The sequence below is a fragment of the Psittacula echo genome (assembly GCF_963264785.1).
Source record: "Psittacula echo genome assembly, chromosome: Z".
NCBI lineage: Eukaryota > Metazoa > Chordata > Aves > Psittaciformes > Psittacidae > Psittacula > Psittacula echo.
The window spans coordinates 76,127,934-76,155,670 of record NC_137742.1 but is presented as its reverse complement, the minus strand read 5'-3'; the positions used below and the strand labels follow the sequence as shown (position 1 = coordinate 76,155,670).

Sequence of the window (27,737 nt, the reverse complement as noted above, 5' to 3'; positions counted from 1 at the left end):
AGAGCAATTTCCAGAGACATGACGACCTCTGCTACATGTCTATACACAAGACTCACTGTTCTCATCTCACACCATCCCTAGATTCTTGCAGTCTTTCAGAGAGCTACAGGACTCAGTGGCTTCCTATCTTCTCTTGTTTCCATACACTTGAACAGATATCATAGGCTAAATTCCAAATCAGGATGAAATTAGGTTATTGCCACTGACTTTTGGGTTGACTGTAAGCTTTTGAAGACTCCTTCTTATGAAGTTATCTTCTGATGAAAGTCCTAAGGGATCATGTGACCACAGGAAGAGAGATCAGTAATTACACTATTATACTTTCACGCTGGAGAACAAAACTTCATGCTATGTGAAAGGAAAACATACGAAGTTTTGCTTCCATCCAAGAAAAGATCTTTCTTTACCAAAGCCCTGCAGGTTATCTCAGAATGGCAATCTTATGATTATGGTCTCATCTTTTCTCACATAGCAAAATCATAATATCAGCATAGAATCACAGACTGGTTTGGGCTGGCAGGGACCTTAAAGCTCACACAGTTCCAACCCACTGTTACAAGCAGGGACACCTTCCACTAGACCCAGCTGCTCCAAGACCTGTCCAGCCTGGCCTTGAACACTGCCAGGGATGGGGCAGCCACAGCACCTATGAAAATAATCCCCTATGAAAATCTCCTATGAAAATAATTCTTCTGAGATATATAATAAGAAACTTAAATTTCAATTCACGAAAGTAAAAGTCTAGTGGTTTACTCCAGCTCCATGTAGTTCTGGCATTGCCCAAAGTAAGAGCTGCATTCTGAAGTAACAGAGGATTCAGTCCTCTAGAATTAATAATTTTACACTCATCTTTCTGGATAAAGCTGTCAGAAAGGCATACGCAAAATGACATGGTGTGATTAAAGAGAGGAAAGCAGAGGTCCAGTGAAATAGGAGGTAAGCCCACTGCAGTACATCAGTATGCATGTGGCTGATGTGTGTACAAAAAAACCCATTCATTCAAAGGCTAAAAGCAGGTCCACCTCCAAATGATTTTTACAATTGAGACTAAGTGAGGAGGCTGAGTCCAAACATCAAAGGAAGAAGTATTTATTTCAGTACCTATGGACATCCATTTAATCACACTATATTGATCAAGTGTTTGTTAGAATTTGCTCCTTAGTCCAAGTGATCCCCTTTCTAAGGGCTCATTCTCTTACAATTAGCACTCTGTTATACATGTATCTTTTTCAGATGATGAGCTGCATGTAATTTTTTCATTACTAGAACAGCAAATGAATGCATAAGAAATCTTCAGATGCTTTCCAATTAGGGCTACAGAGGCACCATATCATCTTTTGCATCGTTTAATAACATTAATAGCTGTACAGTGTACCAGAACACATGGTACAATAAAATTAGTCTAAGATATCTCTGGTGCATTCAAAGAGAAAATATTTGTGTTTTCTGAATGTAAAGAGAAATTTGGAAACTGCAAACAGTTAACCTAGTTAACCTTCTGTGTTGATTATTAAGTCTAAGGAGCATGTGTCATGCATGCAATATTTACTACCTTGTTCTTTGTATTTCAGAGAGAAGTACATAAAATACCTCAAACACTATAGCAATTGTCAGGGCTTTGGAGATGATGCAAAAGACAATTCATTGATAGGAAAGAGAATATAAATAAAAACACATCATAGATTTCATTGATCTAACACACTGTGAACACGTAGCTCATCAAGGTGTTTGAGAACATTTAGATGTCTTGTTTGAACAGCAATCCACTTCTGTCAGTAATTGAATTTTGAATTCTTGCATGAGCTTCATGAAAATCAGTGGGTGCACTGAGCAGGCTGGTGGGATGAGGAGGAAGAGATAAGAAACACTAAAATAGAAAAGCAAGGAAAAGTGTCTATTTCAAAGTGTGTGCTGTTAATTAATAGGTTATGAGCCAAAATGAAAATTCATAAATATTCCAGTGACGGTGTTCACAGTTTAAAAATGAATTTAACTTGGAATTCAAAACAACTCTAGCAGACTTTTTTTTTTTCCTTAGCAAAAACCTGCTTTTTCAGTTCATGAAGCATTTTTCCCTGAGTTTTGAATGAGCAAAAATACATTTTTTTTAAAACTGAATTTTTCATTAGCAAAATTCATTCTAATTTGGCTAATCATCAGTTCCAATGACAACAACCAACAGATTATGCCTGAAATGCATGAAATGCATTTATTTGTTCTGAACTAGGCTTGACACTGAAGTCATCATTGGAAGCTACCCAAATAGGTGTATGCCCCATGAGAAGATAAATGCCTGACTGATCAGTTTATACGAGTGATCGTACCAGGTACTGGCTTGTGATGCAATGCAGTGCTCTGCAGTCTTTGGGAGGCCTAGGAGGCATATTGTTCCATGGATTCATAAAGTCTTCAGGAGATCTTATGCCTACAAGGGCTCACCTATTCACAGTTGAAGAAGAGGTACTCTATTCTGAATCAGGTATGTGCAACGGTAACCAAGGAAAACATCTGGCCCACTATAACCAGTTTTGAGAAGTGTCTAATATTGTATGGAAGGTACACAAGGAGTGAAATGTATCTGGCTTTGGATTCTAGGTATGAGAGTAAAGGGATGCAATGAAAATTATATATTCTAAGTCAGCTTCTCTAGCGCAGGACAATGCATTGTACATCCCATTTAGTTGTCACATACAGAAAATCCTTCCCCAGTTGGATGGATAGAGGATTTGAAGTGACCTAAGTAAAAGACACAGATGGATTGGATTATTTCCCTACAGTTGTCACTACATCCTCAAATCACCCGATCATGATTTGATCTAGTAAGCAGGAAATAGATAGGCCATAGCTCAGCTGATATCTCATCTGTTTCTCTCTTTCAACCACAGAAAGCTCAGCAACCTGCCCACAGTACCAGGATATTGAAATACCCTGTAGGACAGTGTATACTTAATACAGCATACCCACCCAGATGGCTATATCCTACCGAAACAGGAAGAAGCAAGAAGGAATTTTCCTTGGAGGAGGCAGAACTAGATTTGCTACTGTCTTCACAGCATCAGAAAGAATGAGGTGGCATAAGGTGGATATTATTCAAATTTTGAAATATCTTGTGACTGAAAAGTTCCCAACAGGCAAAAAATCTAGTGTGGCAGAACACTGATAGCCATCTCTTTAAAGCTGAAGGCATGACAGAAGCCTTGTATTTGATTGTAAAGAAATAGTCATGTCCAGTCAGCAAAAAGACACAACTTGAGCTTTGGGAAAGGAGGAAGAAACCATCAGGCTCTACATCTCTTGCCTCCTAGCAGTTTGCTTAATGAAGTCTCTAAACAGACCAAGAATTTTTCTGGCCCCTATCTATATCCATGCACTGCTTATGCCTAATTATATTTTCTTCAGATGTGCTTTTTAATAAAATTGAAGCCAGCTGCTTAAGCCCTTGTCACGTATTTGTGTCACTGTTGTGTGACAGTTTATCATGATTAAACATTAGACAGCTTTATGATCTGTCAGTCATCATTTATCTAGGAGGTTGTCCTATTTATCCAATTAAACACATATACATCATCAAGGTATTATATTTTTTCTTGAATACTTGGCTGGTGCTGAAGCCTTGTACCATTTAATTTAATCTGTGTACACTCAAATCTACAGCAAAATTCTTTTGAAATCAAGAAGTATTATAACAAAAATAGAAGCTTCAGAGTTGGTATTATCTATGAGTTCTCATGTAAGCTTCAGATACAAATTCAATATGGAATTGCTATAGAATACTTTCATGTGGAATACTCCCTTCATTCCCTTTCATGTTAATATAAATTTTATTATAATTTATCTGACAGCTTGGTTACTGGCAAGAGAATTCATTTTGCTGGAAGATAAAGAAGACTGAGAAAATAAAAGTAGCACCATGTTGAAAATAATACAAAACAAGGAAGGAGAATCATCCAGTGAAAATTCAGATTTCCTGGTTCTGAGAAGAAAAAGGCAGAAGTCTAGGGAGATATCTTGCTCACACATTTAGAGTAACACTTGAATTTGTCAATTATATCCCAGTAATACCCTATCCTGCAGTACAGATTCCTCTCCTGGCTAACTAAAAATTAATTTTGCATAGTGTAAAATAGCCTTTTGAAAAATAAAAACAAAACCTCCACAAAACCCAACAACCCACCTTCTTCTCTAAGCCTTGCAAATTCATCTCTGCCAATAGATCCATGATTACACTACTGAAGAACTGACATGTTAACAACGGCATTAAACACTAATCACCCTGACTATGTCTTGTCACTCTGCTGACATTACTTAACTTTTTCTATAGTAGAGTCTAACTATGAAGAGTACCAGGCTTCCAAGGCTGTAGATCTTGTCATCAAGGCTTATAAATCATCTTAAATAATCACTAAGAAGTATTTGGTTCAAATGTGATTTCACACTATGAACATGATTAAGCATTTGAATCAATAACCTATAAATTAATTTATAAAACATTTGAAATGTCCAGATGTGCTTGGTCTAACAAGAACCCACTTCACAACTAAAATAGCTTCTTGGTCTACAGAGTTTTTAGGAATGCCCAGCTTCACAAGCCTCTGAAATTATTAAGCATCTCCCTTGATAGCCTGTAAGTTCCTTGGGATCTTACCATTAGCTACACATCTGTGTCCTGCAGTACCCTTGCATTGGATTCTAATATAATCTAGAACTAGCAGGCAAGCTCTAACTATCAACAGAATCTTCTAGAGAAGCTCAGAAACTTAGATGAAGCCTAATGGAATTAATTTTAAGCTTGATACCACACCACTTTTTCTTCAAAGTCTAGGTGAGAGTACTTGCATAGCCTCTAGGCAGCCGAGAAACTGAGCTACATCTGCTTTCCAGGAGATGGTCCAAATCCAGCAGCTTTCAAATATTCAGATGGAAGGACCTAAATTTTCCTATTGGTTTCCTAGAGTACTCAGAGGGCCAAAGCATCAGCTTTATTGAGACTGTGCTGAATCTAAGCTAGATGAATCGGACTATTCTTCACAGTTCTTCCAAGGTACCTACTTTGTCAATCCTACAAGAAATTTCACTGATATCTTGGGCTAGACCTAAAATTGAGGTGAGATAATAGCCTGCATCAGATGTCATAAATGGAGTAGACTAGATTCCAAAAGCTATTCCAAGATGCTATTGACAAGGTTATAAGCTGCCTCAAGAAAAACCTGCAGCTGTGGAACTTATATTTGTGTTTCCATCATCTAAACTTCTAGGTAGAACTGCTCAGGAAATCAATCTGGCTTCTTTTTTCTTCCTTGTTTCTTCACATTCATTATGGCAGTCATATTTTGCTCTAGGAGACAATAGAGACTGTATTACAGGAGACAACATACTTTTATAAGAACATACAATGGAAGAGTAATATTTGGAGATGTCACGTGATGGCAACTTAACCTACACACAGCTGCACAGTTATGCAGACAGTGTGAGGCTCACTTTGGTTCATTTTTTGAATTCCACATCAAATTGTCTAAGTCTAACAACTGGAAAGTTTTCAAGATGAAAAACACTTGTCAACATGACTCAGCCAAGGAATATATTTAAAAGCAGAGAACTCAATTACATTTGGAATGTCTGTGCCCTGCTAAAGGACAGCAATTTTAGGTGTGACAGAAATTTTAATGCTAATGATTTGGAAGTCCTAAACTGAAAGTCTGCATTCTAATGCTAAGGTAACAGCACTTAAATAAATGCCAAATGAATGTTTTAAAACTAAGTACTATTCATCAGGGACTGTAGTCACAGGATGAGGTGTAATGGGTTAAAACTTAAACAGGGGAAGTTTAGATTGGATATAAGGAAGAAATTCTTTACTGAGAGGGTGGTGAGGCACTGGAATAGGTTGCCCAGGGAGGTTGTGAGTGCTCCATCCTTGGTGGTGTTCAAGGCCAGGTTGGATGAGGCCTTGGGTGGCATGGTTTAGTGTGGGGTGTCCCTGCCCATGGCAGGGGGTTGGAACTAGATGACCTTAAGGTCCTTTCCAACCCTAACTATTCTATGATTCTATGACTGTGCTTAAATATTACTGAAGACAGGAATGCCAAGTAAAAAAGTGAAGATATGAAACAAATACATGAACACCCAGCTTAGATTCAGGATTTGAAAGGACTGCATAGAATATGCAAACTTACCTGGCCAATAATATTTAAGCCTGTTTAACATATATAAAAACTGATACTGAACTTTACTAACACAGATGTCCCTCAAATTATCATTTTATTTCACTTGCATATTTCTCTATTGAACAGAAATTTATCCTTCAGTAAACTCAAATGGTGTCTGAAAAATTCTCAAACACTCAGTGTGGCTTAAATTCATTTTTAAAGGAGAGTTGTCACTGATTTGAAAGTTGGGTTAACTTTCAAAGCATCTGAAAAGCACTTTTAATGCTCGAAAAAGGCAGGTAATTTCTTTATCTTGTTAGGTAAAAATAGTCTTTAAAGTGCTAACATCAGAAGATATTCAGGCCAATGACACACATCACCATATTTAATATGGTCTATCTACATATAAGCTGGTTTTGCAAACAGATATCAGCAATGGAAAGGTTAGAAGTAACAGAGAAATAAGTTGTAGCTTTTTAGCTTGGCAAAATGAGAACAAGTCAGGACAAAGGAGTCAGTGCAGAACTGGGAGTGGTGTGCAAGAAACCGTGAAAAAAAGGTGTGCCTGGCAAACACTGTCTTAGGGTAACATGAAACACTGACTTTTTTGTAAATCTAGCCTAAGAAAAGGTTATAACAGCACCAGAAACATCTCAACTTTGCAAATAATTTCATTAGAAATACTGTGAACCTGGGATTGTGGCCTCTGGCAACATCCTGCACCAAGTCATACTGAATAAACAGTCTTAATAAGCATTCATAATTTTATGTTAAGATGTGATGGTTGATTAGGTACTATTTAGAGCAAAAAAGGTGTAGATGCATATCAGGCATGTAGAAGGCCATCATTATACGCCTCTCAAGTGTTACACTGGACAGGAGAAAGTAGGAAGACAAATAGAAGACTGAGGGTTCTTTTACAAAAGAGTGAATAAAGAGTCAGTTGGGCAAAACTATATCCCTCCATTCACTAAACCCCACATCGGTAAACCCCTCCAGTTCTTACAAATCCCAGCCCTATTTATTTCAATGCCTTGATAAAATTTTTTAAAGTCTCCTGCTGTGTCCATAATGTTTCTGATTTCTCCATTCTCCTATTGCAAAACAACCATGTCTATGGAGCACCTTCTCTTTGAGGAAAGGCTGAAAGAGCTGGGGTTGTTCAGCCTGGAGAAGACTCACGAGACTTTCAAGGTTAGGCTGGATATGATTCTGAGCAACCTGATCTAGTTGAAGATGACCTCTGAAGGTCCCCTCCAACCCAAACTATACTATGATTCCAGGAGTCTGTGACTACCTTCCCACTTGTATGCTTTCAGCTACCACCCAACCAGAGGTGCTAACCAGACAATACCCTGTCCCTAGCAGTGTTCAAGACCAGGCTGAACAGGCCTTGGAGCAGCCTGGTCTAGTGAAAGGTGTCCCTTGCCCATGGCAGGGGGTTGGAATTGGATGAGCTTCAGGGTCCCTTCCAACCCAAACCACTCTGTGATCCTATGATAAAACCAGTGTGGTGCGACTTTAAGCATATCATAACAGCTGTGGTTATGCTGCTGGCTTGGCTAGTAGTGCTAAACCTAAGCCCATAGGCAGCCAGCTTAGTAAGTACTATCTGTGTTTAGACTCATCAGCCATCACCTACTTGTAAAGCAGCAAACAGGACATTGCTCCTCAGTGGCTTGTTGGCCAATCTAACCACTGTTGCTCCCAGCTTTGAGAAATAGACTGTGTACCCTTATGGTAAGTTGCACAAACTTGGCATATGATGTAGAAACTGGTTTGCATTCTTCTGCTCTTGTTCTTTACCCTGCTTCTCTCCCACATCATTACCACTGGTTGCGGGATACTGGTTTTTAATTTTTGCTTACACTAGCTTGCGGATCACTCTCAGTAAAGTTGATGCTTTGGCTTTTTTAAAAACTTTGAATCTGGAGCTCACAAAGTATCCGCTAAAAGCCAACAGGGAACTCATCATATCCTGATGATATTTTATTTGCATTTGGAGATGTTCTGTTTGTGTTTTCAAATCTGGTTTTACTTTAACTGAAATAGCTGTTCAGAGTCTATCACTTTTTTGTCAACACAACTGGGTATAATCTGTTGATTTTTTTTTTTTCCTGACCAAACCTCTTCAGGCAATGCTGTAGCTACACAGATAAATAACTTAAAGGGAGTATTTACATACTGAGGGATTCTTTCTGAACAAATGCTTCAGTACAGCTCAAAAAGGCACAGCTCCTGAGAAGAAAAGTAATTCTCAATTTGTTATCAACAGCAAACCCAGTAGGTATACTCTTTGGAAAAATGTTTTAGCATTTAGTGGTGTATTTTAACATAAAGGCTTGAAGAGTTTCTTCACAAAAATATATTTTTCTTTAGGATACTTTATAAAAGCAGAATTTTGTTTAGGTAGTTTAATAGTTACACAGGGTGAAACTCCAAAGAGGAAAAGCAATAATAGTATGGATGGTTCCCATCACCACTAGAAACTAAATGACATGATTTATCATCACTTTACTTCAGTTTTACACTTGTGCAACTTCAAAGTTCAGCAAATTGCACTGGAACGTTGACGTGATGAATCATGTGCCATATTCCTCTCTGAGCAATAAATAACCTTTGTGAAAATATTCTGAAGTATGGCTTAGGAATCTGGGGGGTGGATTGAGCAAACTGCAGAGAATTAATGTTGATAACAGTTTTCTTCCTGTGGTTGAATAATAATTCAGAACCTGATAATTTTAAATAGTCTGTGGCTAACCTCTCAATATGGGGAAAAAAAAAAAAAATTATCTTTTTCCCAAACTACTGCTAAATTCAGTGATATACTCTCTGTGAACAGATGTTCTAAAACTTCAACCAAACTTCTTTCAAAATTTTTCTACAATCACCACCTTTTTCAACAACCTCACAAATTCTTCTCTCAAGTTAAGTACATTCTCTACCTTTTCTAGAGAAATGTAAGGCTAGATGGTACCATCTTTTAATTTAACAGATGGGTCTCTTACTTTGATGTCAAATTCTCTTTCTGATACCAATATAAATGGTACAAGCGATATACAAAACATTTATTTCTATACTCATGAATAATTTACAGCATTTCAAGAAGCCCATTAGAAATTTTATCTATTTCTAGAATGAATCCTAGACTGAAACCTACCTTTATCAAATGGTAGTGCTTATGTGCACATTAGTCCCTTTTCCTCAGTTTTAGTCATTATTACTGTGTTCATTCTAAACACAGAGGATGAAATATTGATGTCAACAGCTATACTGCTGTGAGACTTGAATTCACCTTAGCACTTGATGCCTTTTGAATCATTGAGTTCGTTTTGAATAGCCTTTTATCTCACTTCTGCTATTTAACATGCATTACAATGTCTCCTTCATTGATCATTTTTGAATACTGACCATTTTCCTTCAGTTTTATATCAAGTCCACTTTCAATAGTTGCTATACAGTTAACAATCTGAAGAAAAATACAAGCATGTAATTAATTTTTAAATTACTGTTCATAGGTACAAGCTTGCGATAGCTAGATGAAAATTTTAGGAACGGTTTGACAGCTGAACAAACTAAAGGGTTTTTTTTAAGTGTTATTAAATAATCAAGGAAGTCCATCAATATTCCACGTAAACAAGGATCGTATTAATCTAATTCTGTACCTCCTGGAGCTTCTAATAAGCTCTTGTTTTTATTTATGTTCAAGGAGACTGAAAAGGTAGTTAAATTATTTTGAGAGACACAATGTGAAATTTATCCAACCCTTTTTCTCTTACTCTATGAGTTTTTAGACAGATACATAAGGATGTGTGATATACCCTCCCACAGATGGCAGAACTCATCAAAAAGAATACTGATTAATGTCATGCTGAATCCTGATGCAAGTTGACAGAAACAGATGAGTCCTCTCAACCAACCATGAAAATGCATTTGCTCATACCGTATATATTAGTCGCAGTGTATAAATTTATGAATACTTATCCATGCAGACCAGACTTGGGAATGGTCTACGTATTATTGAAAATCCACTGTCATGGACTTCAAGTGCTTAATGTACTGCTTTGGGGAAACATACATAAGTGATAAATAGGAAAAAAATGCACAAATCACGGGCTCTCACCCTATTTCCTCTCATCTGACTGCTCAGCAATGGGCCTACTGTTATCCCTCACCCTCTTCTGTACCCACTAGACCTGTCCTTGCTCCTCCTCCAAGTCCTTTTGAAGAATCAACTTGCTTCGTGAGGCATAAGGTACAGGATTAAAACAAAACTCAGGACAAGTCTGTTTACTTGGAGCCCCTTTCTCCTTGGTTTTCCCATGGTTTTGCACTTGATTTCAAGCATTGTAGAACGGAAAATGTTCTGGGTCTTAAGTTTCAACAGCACCCTTGGCAACTATAAAACAGTAAATCTAATAAACCTGCCATAAAAGACATACATGAAGATGGAGAGAAAACCATGGAAATTGTTACTGAATTTACTCTGCATTATATGTTATATATGGTAGGTTCAGCATGTCACTGAAGTGTGCTATAATATTTCTTACTGGCTGGATGCAGGTCTTCACACTTAGCAGGAAACAGTGAAATTAAGCAGGTGAAAATAGTCAATCTAGACTTAGCCTTCAATATTGTAAAAACAGTGACTTTGGAACAGACAAGTTCAATGGATATAGTTCTGTGGGTTATAAACAGGATTAATTACTTATTTTAGCATAAAGAAATTGAAAAGTATTGCTAATTCTAAATGATAGCTTTTCAGCACTGCTTTGATGAGGAGGGACACTTCTGGGGGGCAGAGGGAGGAAGAAAGGATAATACATTGGTAAAAAAGTACAGAAAAGGACGAACACAAATAAAAATAAGATTAATAGCATCATGTAGTGAATCTGATCTTTGAACAGTGCACTGAACTGAGCAGAAGCTGACAAATCACCTCAGTGGAGCAGAAGAATTTGCAAGTGCTCATGAAATAATTTCTTAAATCCTGACTTTTGGTGTATTTTTGTGACACAAAGCATTTTATGGGGTTCATAATGAGTTCAGGAATTATTGGTCTTTACAGACAGTTGTGCTATATGGAATACTCTAATTTAATCCAGTAAAAAATGCCTACTTTATGATCAGTCTAATGAACAATAAAAACAGATATTTGAGGCAGCTTTTATCTCATTAATATAGCTAAGCTTTCATCTCATTCTCTTCATGCTGCCTATCCTTGACACCAGGACTAAGCTGGCAAGCATGGTTACTTCGTCTTTCCGTCAGTCAAGGTTTAATCTCCTGCCAATGTGCATAATCAAAATCTTAGACATCTACATTACCTGCTTTTTCTTATTAAAAGTAACGTGAAAATAATTCTGTCTTAAAAGCTGCTTTAGGAAATGGAGGTTTAATTGACATCATCACCAAAAGCCCTTTACAGAAGCGTTCAGAAAGAGAGTGCACGTTTGCTACCATACAGGAATCACAAGGTTGTACGAGGAATTCTAAATATTCCCTTCTTTGTTGTTTTTAATGCAATCTCCCTCTCTTACCGCTCACCCTCTCTGTAAAAGGCTGAAAATACTGTATGTTAGTCTCCAGCAAAAGCCAACAAATATTCCAGCACTGCCAGTTAGCTCAACCACACTCAATCTTTCCTCCTCCTTACTGTAATTTACTGTTAAGGAGCAATTCTTTTGCCTCCCACATACCCCAGCCAAGATCATAGTATTTAACAAAACTAATATATAGTGTGATAAATTAAACTGTACCAACCTACAACCAACATGAGAGGCTTAAAATAGAAAATATAGTTCAAACATCATTCCAGTGTAAGAACTTTGTAAGAAAAAATCCAACCATTATTTGCCAGAAAGGTAATGGAAGAAGATACAATTTTCATTTTTTAAATGATCCTCTTATAACAGCTACAAGTTTCAATGAAATACATTATAAATTAATCATTTGAGGCATGTATCTCACCAGAATTGTCACAGCGATAAAATTCTGCTTTAAAGAATGTGCCCGGAGAAAACACAGGATAAAGCCCTGTCAGTCTTCCTGAGGAATAACTTCTCCATAAGCAGTCAATTATTAGGCTATTATTAGTGACAAGAATTAGTGATTGGCTACAAACTAGAGAGCTGACTGACTCTGCCTGGGAGAAATTGCAGTCACGGAGGTCAGCAAATTATGTTAATTTCTCCCTGCCCTGGGCTTTCAGCCTTCATATTTTCCCATCTTTCCCTGAGGAGTCAGGAGCAACAGTGATTGCGGGTACCAGTTCCTTGCACTTCCCATGGAAATAAATCATCCCTTCCAACACGGATGGTGGAGGCCTAATTATCTGCTACTCAGTTAAAGACATTCGCTCAAAGAAAGCCAGGGTGCCACCATGAGAAAAGCAACTGCAGTGTGTTGTATTTATAACTGCCTTAGTCTTCTCTGTTGTATACTTGACCTTTTAGCAACTTCTTATTGCAAATATTGTTACACATTTTAGTTAAAAGCTTTTATCCTTTTTTCCTCTGACAACACCCATTTTTGTACAGCCACAAGTCACACAACACAGGTATGAAACACAAAAGACTTAATTAAAAATTTTTTTCAATCTCACATTACAGTCTCCAGTGAACCCAATTGTCCACTTCTAAGATATTTCTTACCCTGTTTACATTTCAGCCTTAATGAGTTAAGTATAAAAAGTTCCTAAACATTGCATTCCATACATTTTTTATGGCAGGAATGAACTACCATTCCTGGACACAGACACTACATTGACTCACTGATATACCAGTGATCATAGAGTTTTGTCACACCAGGAAAGCCTCTGCAAGTTCTCTCCAATTGTATTAAATAAATACACTTAATGAATAAAAAAGTTACATGTCAGCATGAACTCTAATATATATCTCTTTTTAAAAGGGGGTAACTGTGGTATAAACTTTTTATACCCCCTCTGGGCCATGGATAGTTATTGTATTATTTTCAGTGGAATCCAAATTTCACTTGGTTAAACCTTTATGAAAAAGAATTACTTGTCAGAGATGTAATGCCAATGTCTGTGAGTAACCTTCTGAGAATGCCAGATTCCAGGACAAATCTACCTTTTTTGCTACCCGAACCACTGGTGGTGGCAAACCACATTTTAAATAAACCTTGCATGAGGGCTTTAATAATAAGAACCGCAAGCAATAAATTAAACAAATGCAGAGAGATGATCCCCAGGGTAATCCTGGCATACCACAGGCTTTCAGTGCTTTTGAAGGGGTGGAAGATGATCAAAAGAAAGGCAAGTCCAGTTTACTGTCATATTAGAATATAACGCTAAGAGCTTTCTTTTAAAAAAATCATATATACCTACAAAGTCTATAGGAAATAAAGAGGTGAGAGAAAAAACTGAAAGAGACGACAGCATGAAAATGCGTTGGGTTGTTTGATTTTTTTTTTACGTTATACAGATGTTTATGAGGACTCCTAGCTATATGTTGAACACTTTGAGCTCTCTGAAAAAGCAGCATTCATGTGTAGAAAAGAAAGTATGGAACTCTGCCTGGGGATGGGTGAGCAGTCGACAGAGAGTTTGTGGGTCAGGGTTAAAGGGAGAGCAGCAATGGGGGACATTACTGTGGGGATCTGTTACAGACCGCCTGATCAAGAGGAATCTCTGGATGAAGTGCTCTATAGGCAGATAGGAACAGCCTCACGCTCACAGGCCCTTGTTCTCATGGGGGACTTCAACCACCCTGACATCTGTTGGAGTGAAGGTACGGCCCGGCACAAGCAACCCAGGAGGTTCCTCAATTGTGTGGAAGACAACTTCCTTCTGCAAGTAATAGAGGAGCCTACAAGGAGAGGTGCCATGCTTGACCTCATGCTCACCAACAGGGAAGGGCTGGTTGGAAATGTGACGCTCCAGGGCAGCCTTGGCTGTAGCGATCATGAGATGGTCGACTTCGAGATCCTCGGGACAGTGAGAACAGCGTGCAGCAAGCTCACTGCCCTGGACTTCAAGAGAGCAGACTTTGGCCTCTTCAGGAGCCTGCTTAGTGAGGTTACATGGGATATAGCCCTAGAGGGCAGGGGGGCCCAAGACTGCTGGTTGTTATTCAAGGATCACCTGCTCCAAGCTCAGGAATGTTGCATCCCAACTAGAAGGAAGTGCAGCAGGAGAGCCAGGAGACTTCCTTGGATGGATAAGGAGCTGCTCAGGAAAATTCAAAGGAAAAAAGAGGCTTATAGAAGGTGGAAGCAGGGACAGGCGGCCTGGGAAGAATTCAGAGATGCTGTTCGGGAAGCTAGGGACCAGGTGAGGAAGGCTAAGGCCCAATTAGAATTGAACTTGGCTAGGGATGTTAAGGATAACAGGAAGGGATTCTATAGGTACGTAGCGAGTAAAAGACAGACTGGGGACAACGTAGGCCCCCTTCGGAAGATATCTGGAGAACTGGCTACCCTGGATTTGGAGAAGGCTGAGGTTCTTAATGACTTCTTTGCCTCAGTCTTCACTGGCAAAGTCTCTGACCGCACCACCCAAGTCTTGGAAGGCGAATGCAGGGACTGTGAGAATGAGGACCCTAGGCCCACTGTAGGAGAGGATCTGGTTCGAGACCATCTTAAAAACCTAAACGTACACAAGTCCATGGGACCTGACAAAATCCATCCACGGGTCCTGAAGGAGCTGGCGAATGAAGTTGCTAAGCCACTGGCCATCATATTTGAAAAATCATGGCAGTCAGGTGAAGTTCTCGATGACTGGAGAAAGGGAAATATAACCCCCATTTTCAAGAAGGGGAAAATGGATGACCCGGGGAATTACAGACCACTCAGTCTCACCTCTGTGCCTGGCAAACTCTTGGAGCAGATTCTCCTGGAAGGCATGCTAAGGCACATGAAAAACAAGGAGGTGCTTGGTGACAGCCAGCATGGCTTCACTAAGGGGAAATCCTGCCTGACCAATTTGGTGGCCTTCTATGATGGGGCTACAAAACTGATGGACAGGGGCAGAGCACTTGACGTCATCTACCTGGACTTGTGCAAAGCTTTTGACACTGTCCCACACGACATCCTTGTCTCTAAATTGGAGAGACATCAATTTGATGGGTGGACCACTCGGTGGATAAAGAACTGGCTGGATGGCCGCACGCAAAGAGTTGTGGTCAATGGCTCCATGTCCAGCTGGAGACCAGTAACGAGTGGTGTCCCTCAGGGATCGGTGTTGGGACCGGTCTTGTTCAACATCTTTGTCGGTGACATGGACAGTGGGATGGAGTGCGTCCTCAGCAAGTTTGCCGATGACACCAAGCTGTGTGGTTCAGCTGATACGCCGGAGGGAAGGGATGCCATCCAGAGGGACCTCGACACGCTTGTGAGGTGGGCTGATGCCAACCTTATGAAGTTTAACCATGCCAAGTGCAAGGTCCTACCCCTGGGTTGGAGCAATTCCAGGCACAGTTACAGGTTGGGCAAAGAAGAGATTCAGAGCAGCCCTGTGGAGAAGGACTTGGGGGTGTTGGTCGATGAAAGAATGAACATGAGCCAGCTTCAGTGTGCGCTCGCAGCCCAGAAAGCCAACCGTATCCTGAGCTGCATCAAGAGGAGTGGGACCAGCAGGTCGAAGGAGGTGATCCTGCCCCTCTGCTCTCGTGAGACCTCACTTGGAGTATTGTGTGCAGTTCTGGTGTCCTCTACATAAAAAGGACAAGGAACTGTTGGAACAAGTCCAGAGGAGGGCCACAAGGATGATCAGGGGACTGGAGCACCTCCCGTATGAAGACAGGCTGGGAAAGTTGGGGCTGTTCAGCCTGGAGAAGAGAAGGCTGCGTGGAGACCTCAGAGCAGCCTTCCAGTATCTGAAGGAGGGCTGCAAGGATGCTGGGGATGGACTCTTCATCAGGGACTGTAGTGACAGGACAAGGGGTAACGGGTTAAAACTTAAACAGGGGAAGTTCAGATTGGATCTAAGGAAGAAATTCTTTACTGAGAGGGTGGTGAGGCACTGGAATGGGTTGCCCAGGGAGGCTGTGAATGCTCCATCCTTGGCGGTGTTCAAGGCCAGGTTGGATGAGGCCTTGGGTGACTTGGTTTAGTGTGGGGTGTCCCTGCCCATGGCAGGGAGGTTGGAACTAGATGATCTCAAGGTCCTTTCCAACCCTAACTATTCTATGATTCTAAGATTTAAACTACTAGTGGCAAAGATCCTATCAAATTCAGTGAGGCTACAACTGCATCTCAGTATTTCAGCAAAATCAAACACGCTGAAGCTAAGGGAAAGCATCTTTTTCTTCAATTTACATGTAGACCTGATTCAGACAGTCACTCAGTTTTACCAATCAAGAATTATGAAGAAAGCAAAGTCAAATTTGAATTAAAAAAAATCCCAAACAACTAAAAACCGTCAAAAGTACAGATCTAGACTTATACATACAAAACTGAAGGTTTTGATATGCAGAATAAGTCAGAGTCACAGTGCTTGTTGTAAACACATATTTCTTTATATAAAAGGCAAGCAAATAATACCTATTATTTCTCAGTTAATTGAATTAAAGGCATAAATGAAGACTAAAACACTAGATCCTTTATTAGTAACAAATGACAGGAAAAAAAAAAAGGTTTTGCCTTTTTACTTCTTTGAATAAAAACAATTTTGATAAACCAAATCAAAAAGATAGATTTTTACTTGTGGAAACAGAGTGATAGTTGCATGCTGTACTAGAAAGGAGGCTTTGCTGATTTACTTTTGTTTTAGTTATACAGACCCCAGTACTGGCTGACTTCTACAGTACTCTGTGACTACAGATTGTAAAAGCTACACATACTATGCTGTACATACAGTATTCTGTATTCAACGACTATGCTTAAATTTATAAAATTACATTAAAAAAATTGTCAGCTTCAGTAAGCACTACCTTCTCTCAAAGAGGTTCCAAGACTTTAAAGTGAAATTACTATAGAAATATCCAATTATTTATGGGATTCAGGCTGACACGCCATAAGCTTAAGCCTTTATATTGAATGCATATTCTACATAGCTAATAGTGTTATTCATATACAGTCCCATTAGAGATTTGGGTAACGCATCAGTAAACATAATTTCTAACTGTGGATTGGGATTGCTCTTATTAATTTTTCTCCTCCAAGTACGAAATGTAAATCATGAAAAGTAGAATTTGCATCTTAACTTGACTGATGTATTATCTCTGCTTTGCACCTTAGGAAGCTGCCAGATATTAAGTTACAGTTAAAGCTTTACCAATACCATCACAGTTTCCTGGAATCAGAATAATTTTATTTTACTTCCTGACTCAATCATGTTTTGAACTATAAGAACCATCCTTTGTCACACTTTAAAAATGTGCAAATTGCAACCCACAGGTTGACTGTTATCCATTCTAAGTAACATCTGTCTGCCTAAAGAAGCATTTTCTTTCATTGGGTAGCTCAGATTTGAAAAACAACCTGCCAGAGAGCTGGATAAACCTGAATATTGGCAGTTCACTGATCAACTAATTATTCTGAATTTCTGCTTTACCTAAAGGACATCTTTATCTCAGCAAATAATTAAACAGTTCATTCAGCAAACCCTGTTTCACAAATCCTAGTTCAGCTCTTTGCTGATCTCACATCTATGCTACTTTCACTAAGCTTAATATTATCCAGGGCATGCTTCCAGGTGTCATTAAAAATGAAAAATTAGTGCTTGCATAAATTTTCACAGTAATAGTAGATGTCTATATAGATAAACACAATTCAATTCCTTCTCCTGACACTGCATTCACACACAAAGCATGAGAAAGGCAGTACTTCTTTTGCTCTAATTTCTATGTTAAACAGATTTTTATCTGCATTCTTCTCAGTGCTCTTGGGCACATCTAATATATTTTCATTCCAAAGGACTAGATTATTGCTACACAACTAGCCTCAACATCCATAAATCTAAAGTATTCGTGGAAATAAAATCCTTTCTTTTTTCATGACTCAGTATCTACTTCAGATGCTTTTAACTCTAAGCATAAGCCGTACTTTCTTACCACACTCCAAAATCTTGGGAGAAATACATAAAGATTAAGAAATATTTCCTATTATGTGATAAAAAAGACTGTGTTGAAAACCACTGCATTTTCAAAAAAGGATCTGAAAGCCAAAAAGAAAATAAAAACTTGGATGCTCTCCTTCAGTAAAGAGGCTTTTTTTTTTTTTTCTGATTTAGGATCTTGTATCAACTGACTTAAATGTAGCAATATAAAGACACCATTAAGCTCTTAATGTTTGGTTTGTAATTGCTCTTTCACTGCCTGGCAAACATGAAAGAAGCACTAATGTCAGCAAAACTTGAAAATGAAAAATAATTCTAAATAAGCTTTAATTTGTTAAAGCAAGAACTGTGGGATACAATTTTATGTGATAGCATAGTCTTTATGTTACGAGCAAAGAATCAAATCTTTCTGCAGGTCTGTGCAGGAAAGCTCAGAAATAAGTATTCATTAGTGGACTTGCAAATGTGATCACAATCTGTCATTTGATCCTCCTGTCAAACAGAAAACACGACATGCTTTCAAGGGCTGAATATTTCCCATATTTGTGATGGAGCATTTCCAAAGGTGAAGGAATTTAGAGGTTAGCTTCCTGCCCAACTCCCCGCCGCCCTAGCAGGCTGGGGTGGTTTGCTTGAATTAGTAATTTTTTGCTAAGAAGTGACACAATTCTGTAAAACTTTAGCAAAATGGTAATTATTACAGTTTGGGTTTTTTAATGCTACAGATAAATGGGGAGATCTAATATCTGCTCATTTAATCAAAGAACTAGCACTACCACTGTATTTTAAACTAAAGAAAGGATTTAAAAAACATATTCCAGTGTCAAGCAATATCACATTTGATTCTGAAGTCATCAGGGATCATAAAGAAACATGGATCTTTCATTGTCAGATCTTCATGGTACTGGAAGGCATGTCACATGCTAAGCAATGTTGTGACCTGCAGTACAAAGCTGTTTAGAATACAATTTGTAAATACTTAACAGAAAATGAAAAACAGGGATAGAGGTTGATAAAATGGATGTTCCATTTGGCGAGCCTTATATTATGACTAAGTATGTTATAGCCAAGAAGAAGAACCACTCCTTAGATTCAGCTCTGTCTGAAAGCATATTAGAAATGCATTGCACAGTATGAAAAATATAGTGTTGCTCTGTTTTTTCTAAAATTTGTCTTACTTAAAGGAATTAAACCAAAACCATCAATATTCTCTTAATTCTTCCCTTATACACAGGACTCAGATACTCATACACTAAGGATTACTCAGCCCAAGGCCTCTATGTACTCTTGCAACCATTTGCCTCTGTAGGTTTTCCTTCAACAATCAATACTGAAAAGAGCAAAACTGAATTTCAGGCACACACGGCCAGACTCTCAAAATGAAACTGACTACATACAAGGGAGAAAGGGCATTGTTCATTGTAATACACTAGACTCTAAAAGAATAGAAGAGCAGAATTTGACTTTTTTTGAGGCTGTTCAAAAAATATACTTTTTTTTTTACTAATAAAACAGGATTGTAAACTTAAACATCCCTGGCTGGCCTCAAGCAGCAAAACCGTCGATGTCAAAATAAGATAATTCTTGTGCTAATTTAAATAGAAATCTTTGTGCATCATAGGAAATGTCTTTGTAAGTCTACTTGTGTTCATGTCTGTTTAGTTATCCATTGGATACTACAGATAAAAGGGGAAAATAAGTATTTTCAAATTTAACTTACCATAGATCTTAAAAAAAAAAAACCAGTTTTTGAAAAAAATGTCAGAAATCATACTGCAGTTCCAAGTTAATTCTATGTATAACTAAGCACCTCCCAGATCATGTGAAAGTATTCTGAGTGACATAAGGAGAAAAAGGCTTTTATTAAATGTTATAAATTCTGCTCTCCTTATGTTTAATAGTGAATTCTTCTTTCTCCCCACTGATTTTATTTTCAAAAGAAATCTATTCTGGTCCACTAAAAATGGTATTGTGAATTAATTTCCACTGAAATTACAAAGACAGAAACACAGGATAATGAGGTTGGAAGCGAAGTCTGGAGATTGCCCAGCCCAACCTCCCTCCTCAACCAGAGCAGGTTGGGTTTTGAATGTTTCTACAGATGGAGACTCTACAACCTCTCTAGACAAAGGGTTCCTGTGTTTGACCACCTTCACCATGAAAAAAGACACTCATAATAATACTACTTTCAGTGACACAACTTAGTTGAAGCTGTCCATCTTAGTTTGACACTAGCTATAAATGCATCCTTCTCTGCCTGCAGGGTTATATGGTAGCCTACAGAGCATCCATTTAGTAGGCTTCAGTCTATTTGCTTAAAGTTATCAAAGACAATTAAAGAAAATAATTTTACAGTTGTCACTTTGGAGGTGCATTAAACTCAGTCAGTCATTTGGCCTGATAATTTAATCATTTACATCTATTCGAAGTTGGGTAAAATGACTGTAAATGACTATGCAGAACACAACACAACCGTACTTGGTCTGAAACTTGAAATTGCATAAGAAAACACTCAAAAAACAAAAACCACAAACCCTCTGACATTTGCATATATACATATGAATAATACATTTCAAAACTGCTTACTTTTCCTTGGCTGGCAGTTCTGTCTGATGAGAAGCCACCTTAGATTCTGTCCTGTCAGGCTTAGCTGTCCTTTGTCTTTGCTTTCTTCTTGGAGCAGTATCAATGACATCTGGGCTACCCAGAAGGGAATCCCTTCGTTCTGGCACTACCAAAAGGAAAGAGACCAAAGTTGATAAGAACTTAAATATGAAGTATAACAACCTAGTCTTAAAACATTTTCTGTTCATTTTTATTAGAATCTCTCTACTAAGATGAGCTCTGATATGACAGCAGTTGGTGTCAAACCAAACAGATGTCATAAATGGAAATTCAAAAAGACAAAATTTAAACTAGAAAGATAAGTTTCCCTCAACACCTCTTTGTAGTCTGTGTAGAGAATGATGGGCAGTCATAAACCAGAAATATACTGGTGGTCTCAAGACAACCAGATCCTTCCCTAAGCTAAACCCCTCCTTTCCCTAGCTATTAATGCACTCAGGAGATATGCAGACGTTTTTATTCCAGCTAGCATGTTTCTATCTGGTATGCCTGCTTTAAAAATAAAATATTTAATTACTTTAAATTTTAAAGATAATGATAAAGAACAGCACTCATTTCAACTGAAAAATATTAAATAATAATGTAGTGACTATGTCTGATGCTATTATGGTAACTTCCCTGATTATTATTTTCTGTGTGCCTTAGGAAGTTTTACTCTCCACATGGATGAAAGACACCATAATTTGAGATTCAATAGTGAAGGTTTTCACAGAAAGCAAATAATGGGTCCTATTTCATCATTCCTTTCACAGTTGTTATCTATGTCTACTGAAAATGAAACAGGAAGAAAATATGCAACCCACAAGTCACATTTTCACTGTTTTTCAAAAAAACCCCACAAACATTTCTGATCAAGAACACTTCTAAATTAAACAGAGGCTATAAAATTAAATAAATAGGCTATAAATATTTAATACATAAATAGAGGGTCCCTAGAGCAAGAGCAACTACTGCTTACAGTGAAGCATGTGCTTAAATATCAGAATCTCTTAGCTTTTACCAGTGTGCACTACACCATCGCAGATTTACAGATCTGTGTAGTGTGACTTTGTCAGGTATTAGCTGACATATTTCAGAGGCTCAAGCTAATTACCACGTTTCAGAGCACAGTATAGACAAGATACATTGCCTGTAATAAATGATGAGAACAGTTAAATTACAGCCCAAGCTGCCACACCAAACTTTAAACAGCTATGCATACTTTTCCAGTGCTAAATCTTGAAAATGTGTTCATGATTGTTAGTTACTATTTACTGGTAGCATGTTATATATCTAACATTTACACTAATATTATTTTATATATTCCAGCATCACTTCCTAACGCCGGCCCATTTTATATGCATTAATCAATACAGATAAATTAGTTCACTGTCAAACCTTTAATAATTTTACTACCATAGTTTTTATCTTCCCTGTTGCTGTTCTCCTCCCACACTCTGCTTTTGCCAAAAAGCAGAACCAGAAGTTGCTGTATATACAAACCCTACAAAATGCTGCTGTTACATAACATCTCTGGGCTTCTACTTGTGTAATATGCAACAGTGTTCATGGCCGTTGTGCTCAGCCTTGCTTACTGTTTAGACACGCATCCCGTTTGCCATCTACAACAGTCTCACTGGTGGCAGAGGGAGACTGGTGGTAGAGGATGAGAAATGGAAATGTTCATCTTTCCATCACGCTGCAGTTGTGCTAACTTCAGGCTGGGAAAGGGTGTCAGTTCTCTATTAAACATCTCAATCTAATCTTTCCCATGAAAACAAATGTTGTTCTTATGACTTATTAAAACTGAGTAGAATAAAAAATAGTGACCTAAATGATTAAATAAAACTGTGCAATAAAGTTGTGAGAATGTTTCTTTTAATAATACCAAGAAGAAGGCTTCTTATTTGGACAGCCTACGATACACTGTCATGAATAGTAGTCGACTATCTCATAGATAATGACTGATCACCATACGCTTGGGTTTTTTTCATTTTGTGTCATATAATCATAGAATCACAGACTGATTTGGGTCAGAAGGGACCTTAAAGTTCATCCAGTTCCAACCCCCTGCCATGGGCAGGGACACCTTCTACTAGACCAGGTTACTCAAAGCTCCATCCAACTTGTTTCTTTCTTTCAAGCCAAACTACGTCTTAGGTTAGGACTACTAATGAAAAGATGGCATACACTAGTAGCTCAAGTATCATGCATCACCATTAAGACTTTAAACCACCAACCCACTACTGCTGCCCAAAAATAACTCCCATTAACGAATTCATTTACAGTACTTGACAAAAAGCCAAAGAAAGCTTCAGCAAAATATTATTTGTTGCTTGACATAAAATCATTTGGAAAAAGCAAAGAGAGTTTCGAACATATACCTAGTTTTTAATTTTGTCTGAATTTCATCACCATTTTAAGGATGCAAAGTTCCGTGACTTCCCACGAAATTAAATCTCTTATTTTGATATTATGCAATAAAATATGAATACTTGTTATAACTTTGAGAAGAATAGTACCAATTCAAATTGAGACAAGAGTATTGTTTGATGAAAGCCAGTTGATTATACCACCTATGCCAACAATGTTGATCAAGAAATGGAAATGTTTTAAATATATAATGTATCATCTGCAGATGAGTAACTGCAAGAAACAAGATTGATAAGGGCAAGACGGATTCACAGTTTAAGTACTTAAAGAGTATTTGTGCTAAGATCAAAGATTAATGCTACTATGCTACTAATGATCTCTGAAAACTACAGGCATTTAAAGATTAAGTTCTGTACCTTGGCTAAAGATAGGCAGTCTGGTTATATTTTAAAATAGACTTCTCCATTATCATTTAGATATTTCTAAATATCTAAATTATCTATTATAGATATAGATAGAATTTCATTTCTAGATATAGATATTTTCATTTCTAGATATAGATATTTCTATATTAGATATAGATTTCTAGATATAGATATTCTAGATATATTCATTTCTAGATATAGATAGAAATTATTATATAAGAAATGCCTTCCAATCTATCATGTTCACTTTTCAGTCTGACAAAAACACCACTTTCATCCTCTGTAGATCGTCACCTGTAATGAAAATGCTTTGACTTTTCTAATTATTAATGACAGTGCTACTCACTGATAAAACAGAACCCAGCTTCCTTCTATTCTCAGAAAGGACTAAACCCACTACTAAAAGCTTATCTTTGCCCTAAAAAAAAATATGCAAGGAGCAAAGCAAGCAGAAAATGAATGGAAGCATTCAACATTTGAGCAATCTGTTTGCCTACAATGACCTAACTTCACAATGTCTGAATTTGTGAAGGGTATACTGCAAGCAAGAAAAAAGTAGTAATTCATGAGAAACACAGTCTCAGACATAACTTCACTTCTCTTCACCTTATTAGTATATATTTAAGATGCAACAAAGGATCTCTAAACTTGAACATTTGTATTTAATTCATTCCTATCATCCAAAATATCTAGTAGACCTGCTACTCTTGCTTAACTACACTGTCCTGTGTAAGTCCAGATGAAAACCATGTACTGTAATAGTATTTTGCAAATGATTTATTGTTGACTTTTAATGCAATACAGGTGAAAGCAGAAGGTGGACCTTGCTATTTCTAGCTAAAAGACTACATCAGTGTTCCTATTTCCTTGTATTTCTATCTTCCAAGTGTATCACATGGGTTTTGTTATCTTAAATACTGATCATTGGTTTCTCTTGATGAAATATTTTTTTTCTCTCTCAATGATTGTATTCCTCAGGATGCTAAATTACATTAAAATGGGAAATGTCCTTTGCAAATACAGTCTTACAGCCACAGATCCTATGGGATCAGTCCCTGTTTGCATTATAGCACAGGACTGATTCTAGGTTAACTAGTCACTTCAGAAAAGGAAATGCTGCAAAAGGAAAATGTTTGAATACTGTGCTGTTACAAGTTTTCTCAGGACATAACAGGATAATTTTAAAACCATTCATCAATGTCAAATGGATTAAAGAAACGGTCATACTTCTGGCAGGTACCACCAAATCAAACATTTAGCACTGCAAACTTGGTTTGCTCAAAATAATGACTTTGCAGTTTTATATAAGCTTTTTTTTCTTTTTTATTGGAATGGAACAGGAAATATTCATAAAGGACACAGGCATTTTATCCTCAAGAAAGGGACTGGCCTTTAATTAAAATTATGTCCTACCCCAGAGATTTTATCAACAGCAGCAGACAAATCTGTCAATTTTAATTTCTGTTCTGCATGGAAATAACTGATTCCTTTTTCTACAGAGTAGTAAGGACTTACGAAAATTTGTCCAGATTTTCAGATATTAATGCTATCACAGGTCCCCTAAATTTGTGTCAGAGCTGTGATGTTAATGGAACAGAATTTCCTGGTTGAATTCTGCCTAACTCCATGCAGCATGTGTGGCTCCACAGTTACTCAACTGAACTTGCAAGTTCTGCTGTCTCTCTTTGATGAAGCAGATGATTTAACTTAAAATCAGTTCCCTGCTCAAGGATCTTGCAATTTTTTCTAGGGTGGTTTCTTTAAGAAAAAAACAGGCTGCATACACAATTACTGTCTCTCCTGCTTCTGCCCTTGAATGACAGTGGTAGCAGACAAACCTAGGCTGAAAGATGACAAAGTGGTCACAAAACCATCACATATGGAACACCAGGGCTGCCTGTGACAGCTGCTACCCAAGCCACGAAAGAAAAAGATTAAAATAAGAAAGAAAGAAGAACTCATCATTTTAATCCTTGACTACAGTGTAACTTCAGTAATTAAAAGGTTTCTCAATCTCAGCCTAATTCCTAAGGGATCATCATAGCTGAAAATAACTAGCATCTCTTTGACATTCTCAGCAGAGAATCTCCTAAATGAACAGGCATGGAAATGAATGTGTCTCACTGATGTAGGCAATTCCTGCAAAGTAGGATTAAGTCATTCTTGACAGGCAATTTAGGAAATACCACTTCTATCTATGCTGAAGTTACCCTGTATATCCACACATTCTGGCCATAATCAGGCAATTTTTCATAAGAAATACGTCTATTTAGTTCACTCAGAGATCCAAATTAAATATCAGTATTTACAGTTCATGCATGTGCTTTGGTGACAGTAACAGGAATATGTCACTATTTTAATTTTAGGAAAAGAGTAAGAACCATTCTCTATTTCCTCTGTTCTGTTCTAGGCATCACATAAACATGGTGGGATGGCTTCTATGACTGGAGTGTTGGAATGGAAGGTTACAGGCTTTTTAGAAAAGACAGGCCTGGCAGGCAGGGAGGGGGAGTTGCTATTTATGTTAGGGATAGGCTGGAGAGTATGGAACTGTGTCTGGGGGCAGGTGAGCAGTCAACAGAGAGTTCGTGGGTCAGGGTTAAAGGGAGAGCAGCGATGGGGAACATCACTGTGGGGATCTGTTACAGACCGCCTGATCAAGAGGAATCTCTGGATGAAGTGCTCTATAGGCAGATAGGAACAGCCTCACGCTCACAGGCCCTTGTTCTCATGGGAGACTTCAACCACCCTGACATCTGTTGGAGTGAAGGTACGGCCCAGCACAAGCAACCCAGGAGGTTCCTCAATTGTGTGGAAGACAACTTCCTTCTGCAAGTAATAGAGGAGCCTACAAGGAGAGGTGCCATGCTTGACCTCGTGCTCACCAACAGGGAAGGGCTGGTTGGAAATGTGACGCTCCAGGGCAGCCTTGGCTGTAGCGATCATGAGATGGTCGACTTCGAGATCCTCGGGACAGTGAGAACAGCGTGCAGCAAGCTCACTGCCCTGGACTTCAAGAGAGCAGACTTTGGCCTCTTCAGGAACCTGCTTAGTAAGGTTACATGGGATGTAGCCCTAGAGGGCAGGGGGGCCCAAGACTCTTGGTTGTTATTCAAGGATCACCTGCTCCAAGCTCAGGAGTGTTGCATCCCAACTAGAAGGAAGTGCAGCAAGAGGGCCAGGAGACTTCCTTGGATGGATAAGGAGCTGCTTATAGAAGGTGGAAGCAGGGACAGGCGGCCTGGGAAGAATTCAGAGATGCTGTTCGGGAAGCTAGGGACCAGGTGAGGAAGGCTAAGGCCCAATTAGAATTGAACTTGGCTAGGGATGTTAAGGATAACAGGAAGGGATTCTATAGGTACGTAGCGAGTAAAAGACAGACTGGGGACAACGTAGGCCCCCTTCGGAAGATATCTGGAGAACTGGCTACCCTGGATTTGGAGACGGCTGAGGTTCTTAATGACTTCTTTGCCTCAGTCTTCACTGGCAAAGTCTCTGACCGCACCACCCAAGTCTTGGAAGGCGAATGCAGGGACTGTGAGAATGAGGACCCTAGGCCCACTGTAGGAGAGGATCTGGTTCGAGACCATCTTAAAAACCTAAACGTACACAAGTCCATGGGACCTGACAAAATCCATCCACGGGTCCTGAAGGAGCTGGCGAATGAAGTTGCTAAGCCACTGGCCATCATATTTGAAAAATCATGGCAGTCAGGTGAAGTTCTCGATGACTGGAGAAAGGGAAATATAACCCCCATTTTCAAGAAGGGGAAAATGGATGACCCGGGGAATTACAGACCACTCAGTCTCACCTCTGTGCCTGGCAAACTCTTGGAGCAGATTCTCCTGGAAGGCATGCTAAGGCACATGAAGAACAAGGAGGTGCTTGGTGACAGCCAGCATGGCTTCACTAAGGGGAAATCTTGCCTGACCAATTTGGTGGCCTTCTATGATGGGGCTACAAAACTGATGGACAGGGGCAGAGCACTTGACGTCATCTACCTGGACTTGTGCAAAGCTTTTGACACTGTCCCACACGACATCCTTGTCTCTAAATTGGAGAGACATCAATTTGATGGGTGGACCACTTGGTGGATAAAGAACTGGCTGGATGGCCACATGCAAAGAGTTGTGGTCAATGGCTCCATGTCCAGCTGGAGACCAGTAA

At 38.6% G+C, this 27,737-nt stretch overlaps 1 protein-coding gene across 1 annotated transcript in view; it reads right to left on the bottom strand.

The window, feature by feature from the left end:
* The window catches only part of XRCC4 (X-ray repair cross complementing 4), a gene marked incomplete at its 3' end in the record, with an annotated part of 163,785 nt that overhangs the window by 45,071 nt on the left and 90,977 nt on the right, over positions 1–27,737 (bottom strand). The window contains exon 6 of the mRNA XM_080638806.1: positions 20,755–20,899. Within this exon, the coding sequence (XP_080494932.1) occupies positions 20,755–20,899 (145 nt within the window). The remainder of the gene's footprint in view (positions 1–20,754; positions 20,900–27,737) is intronic.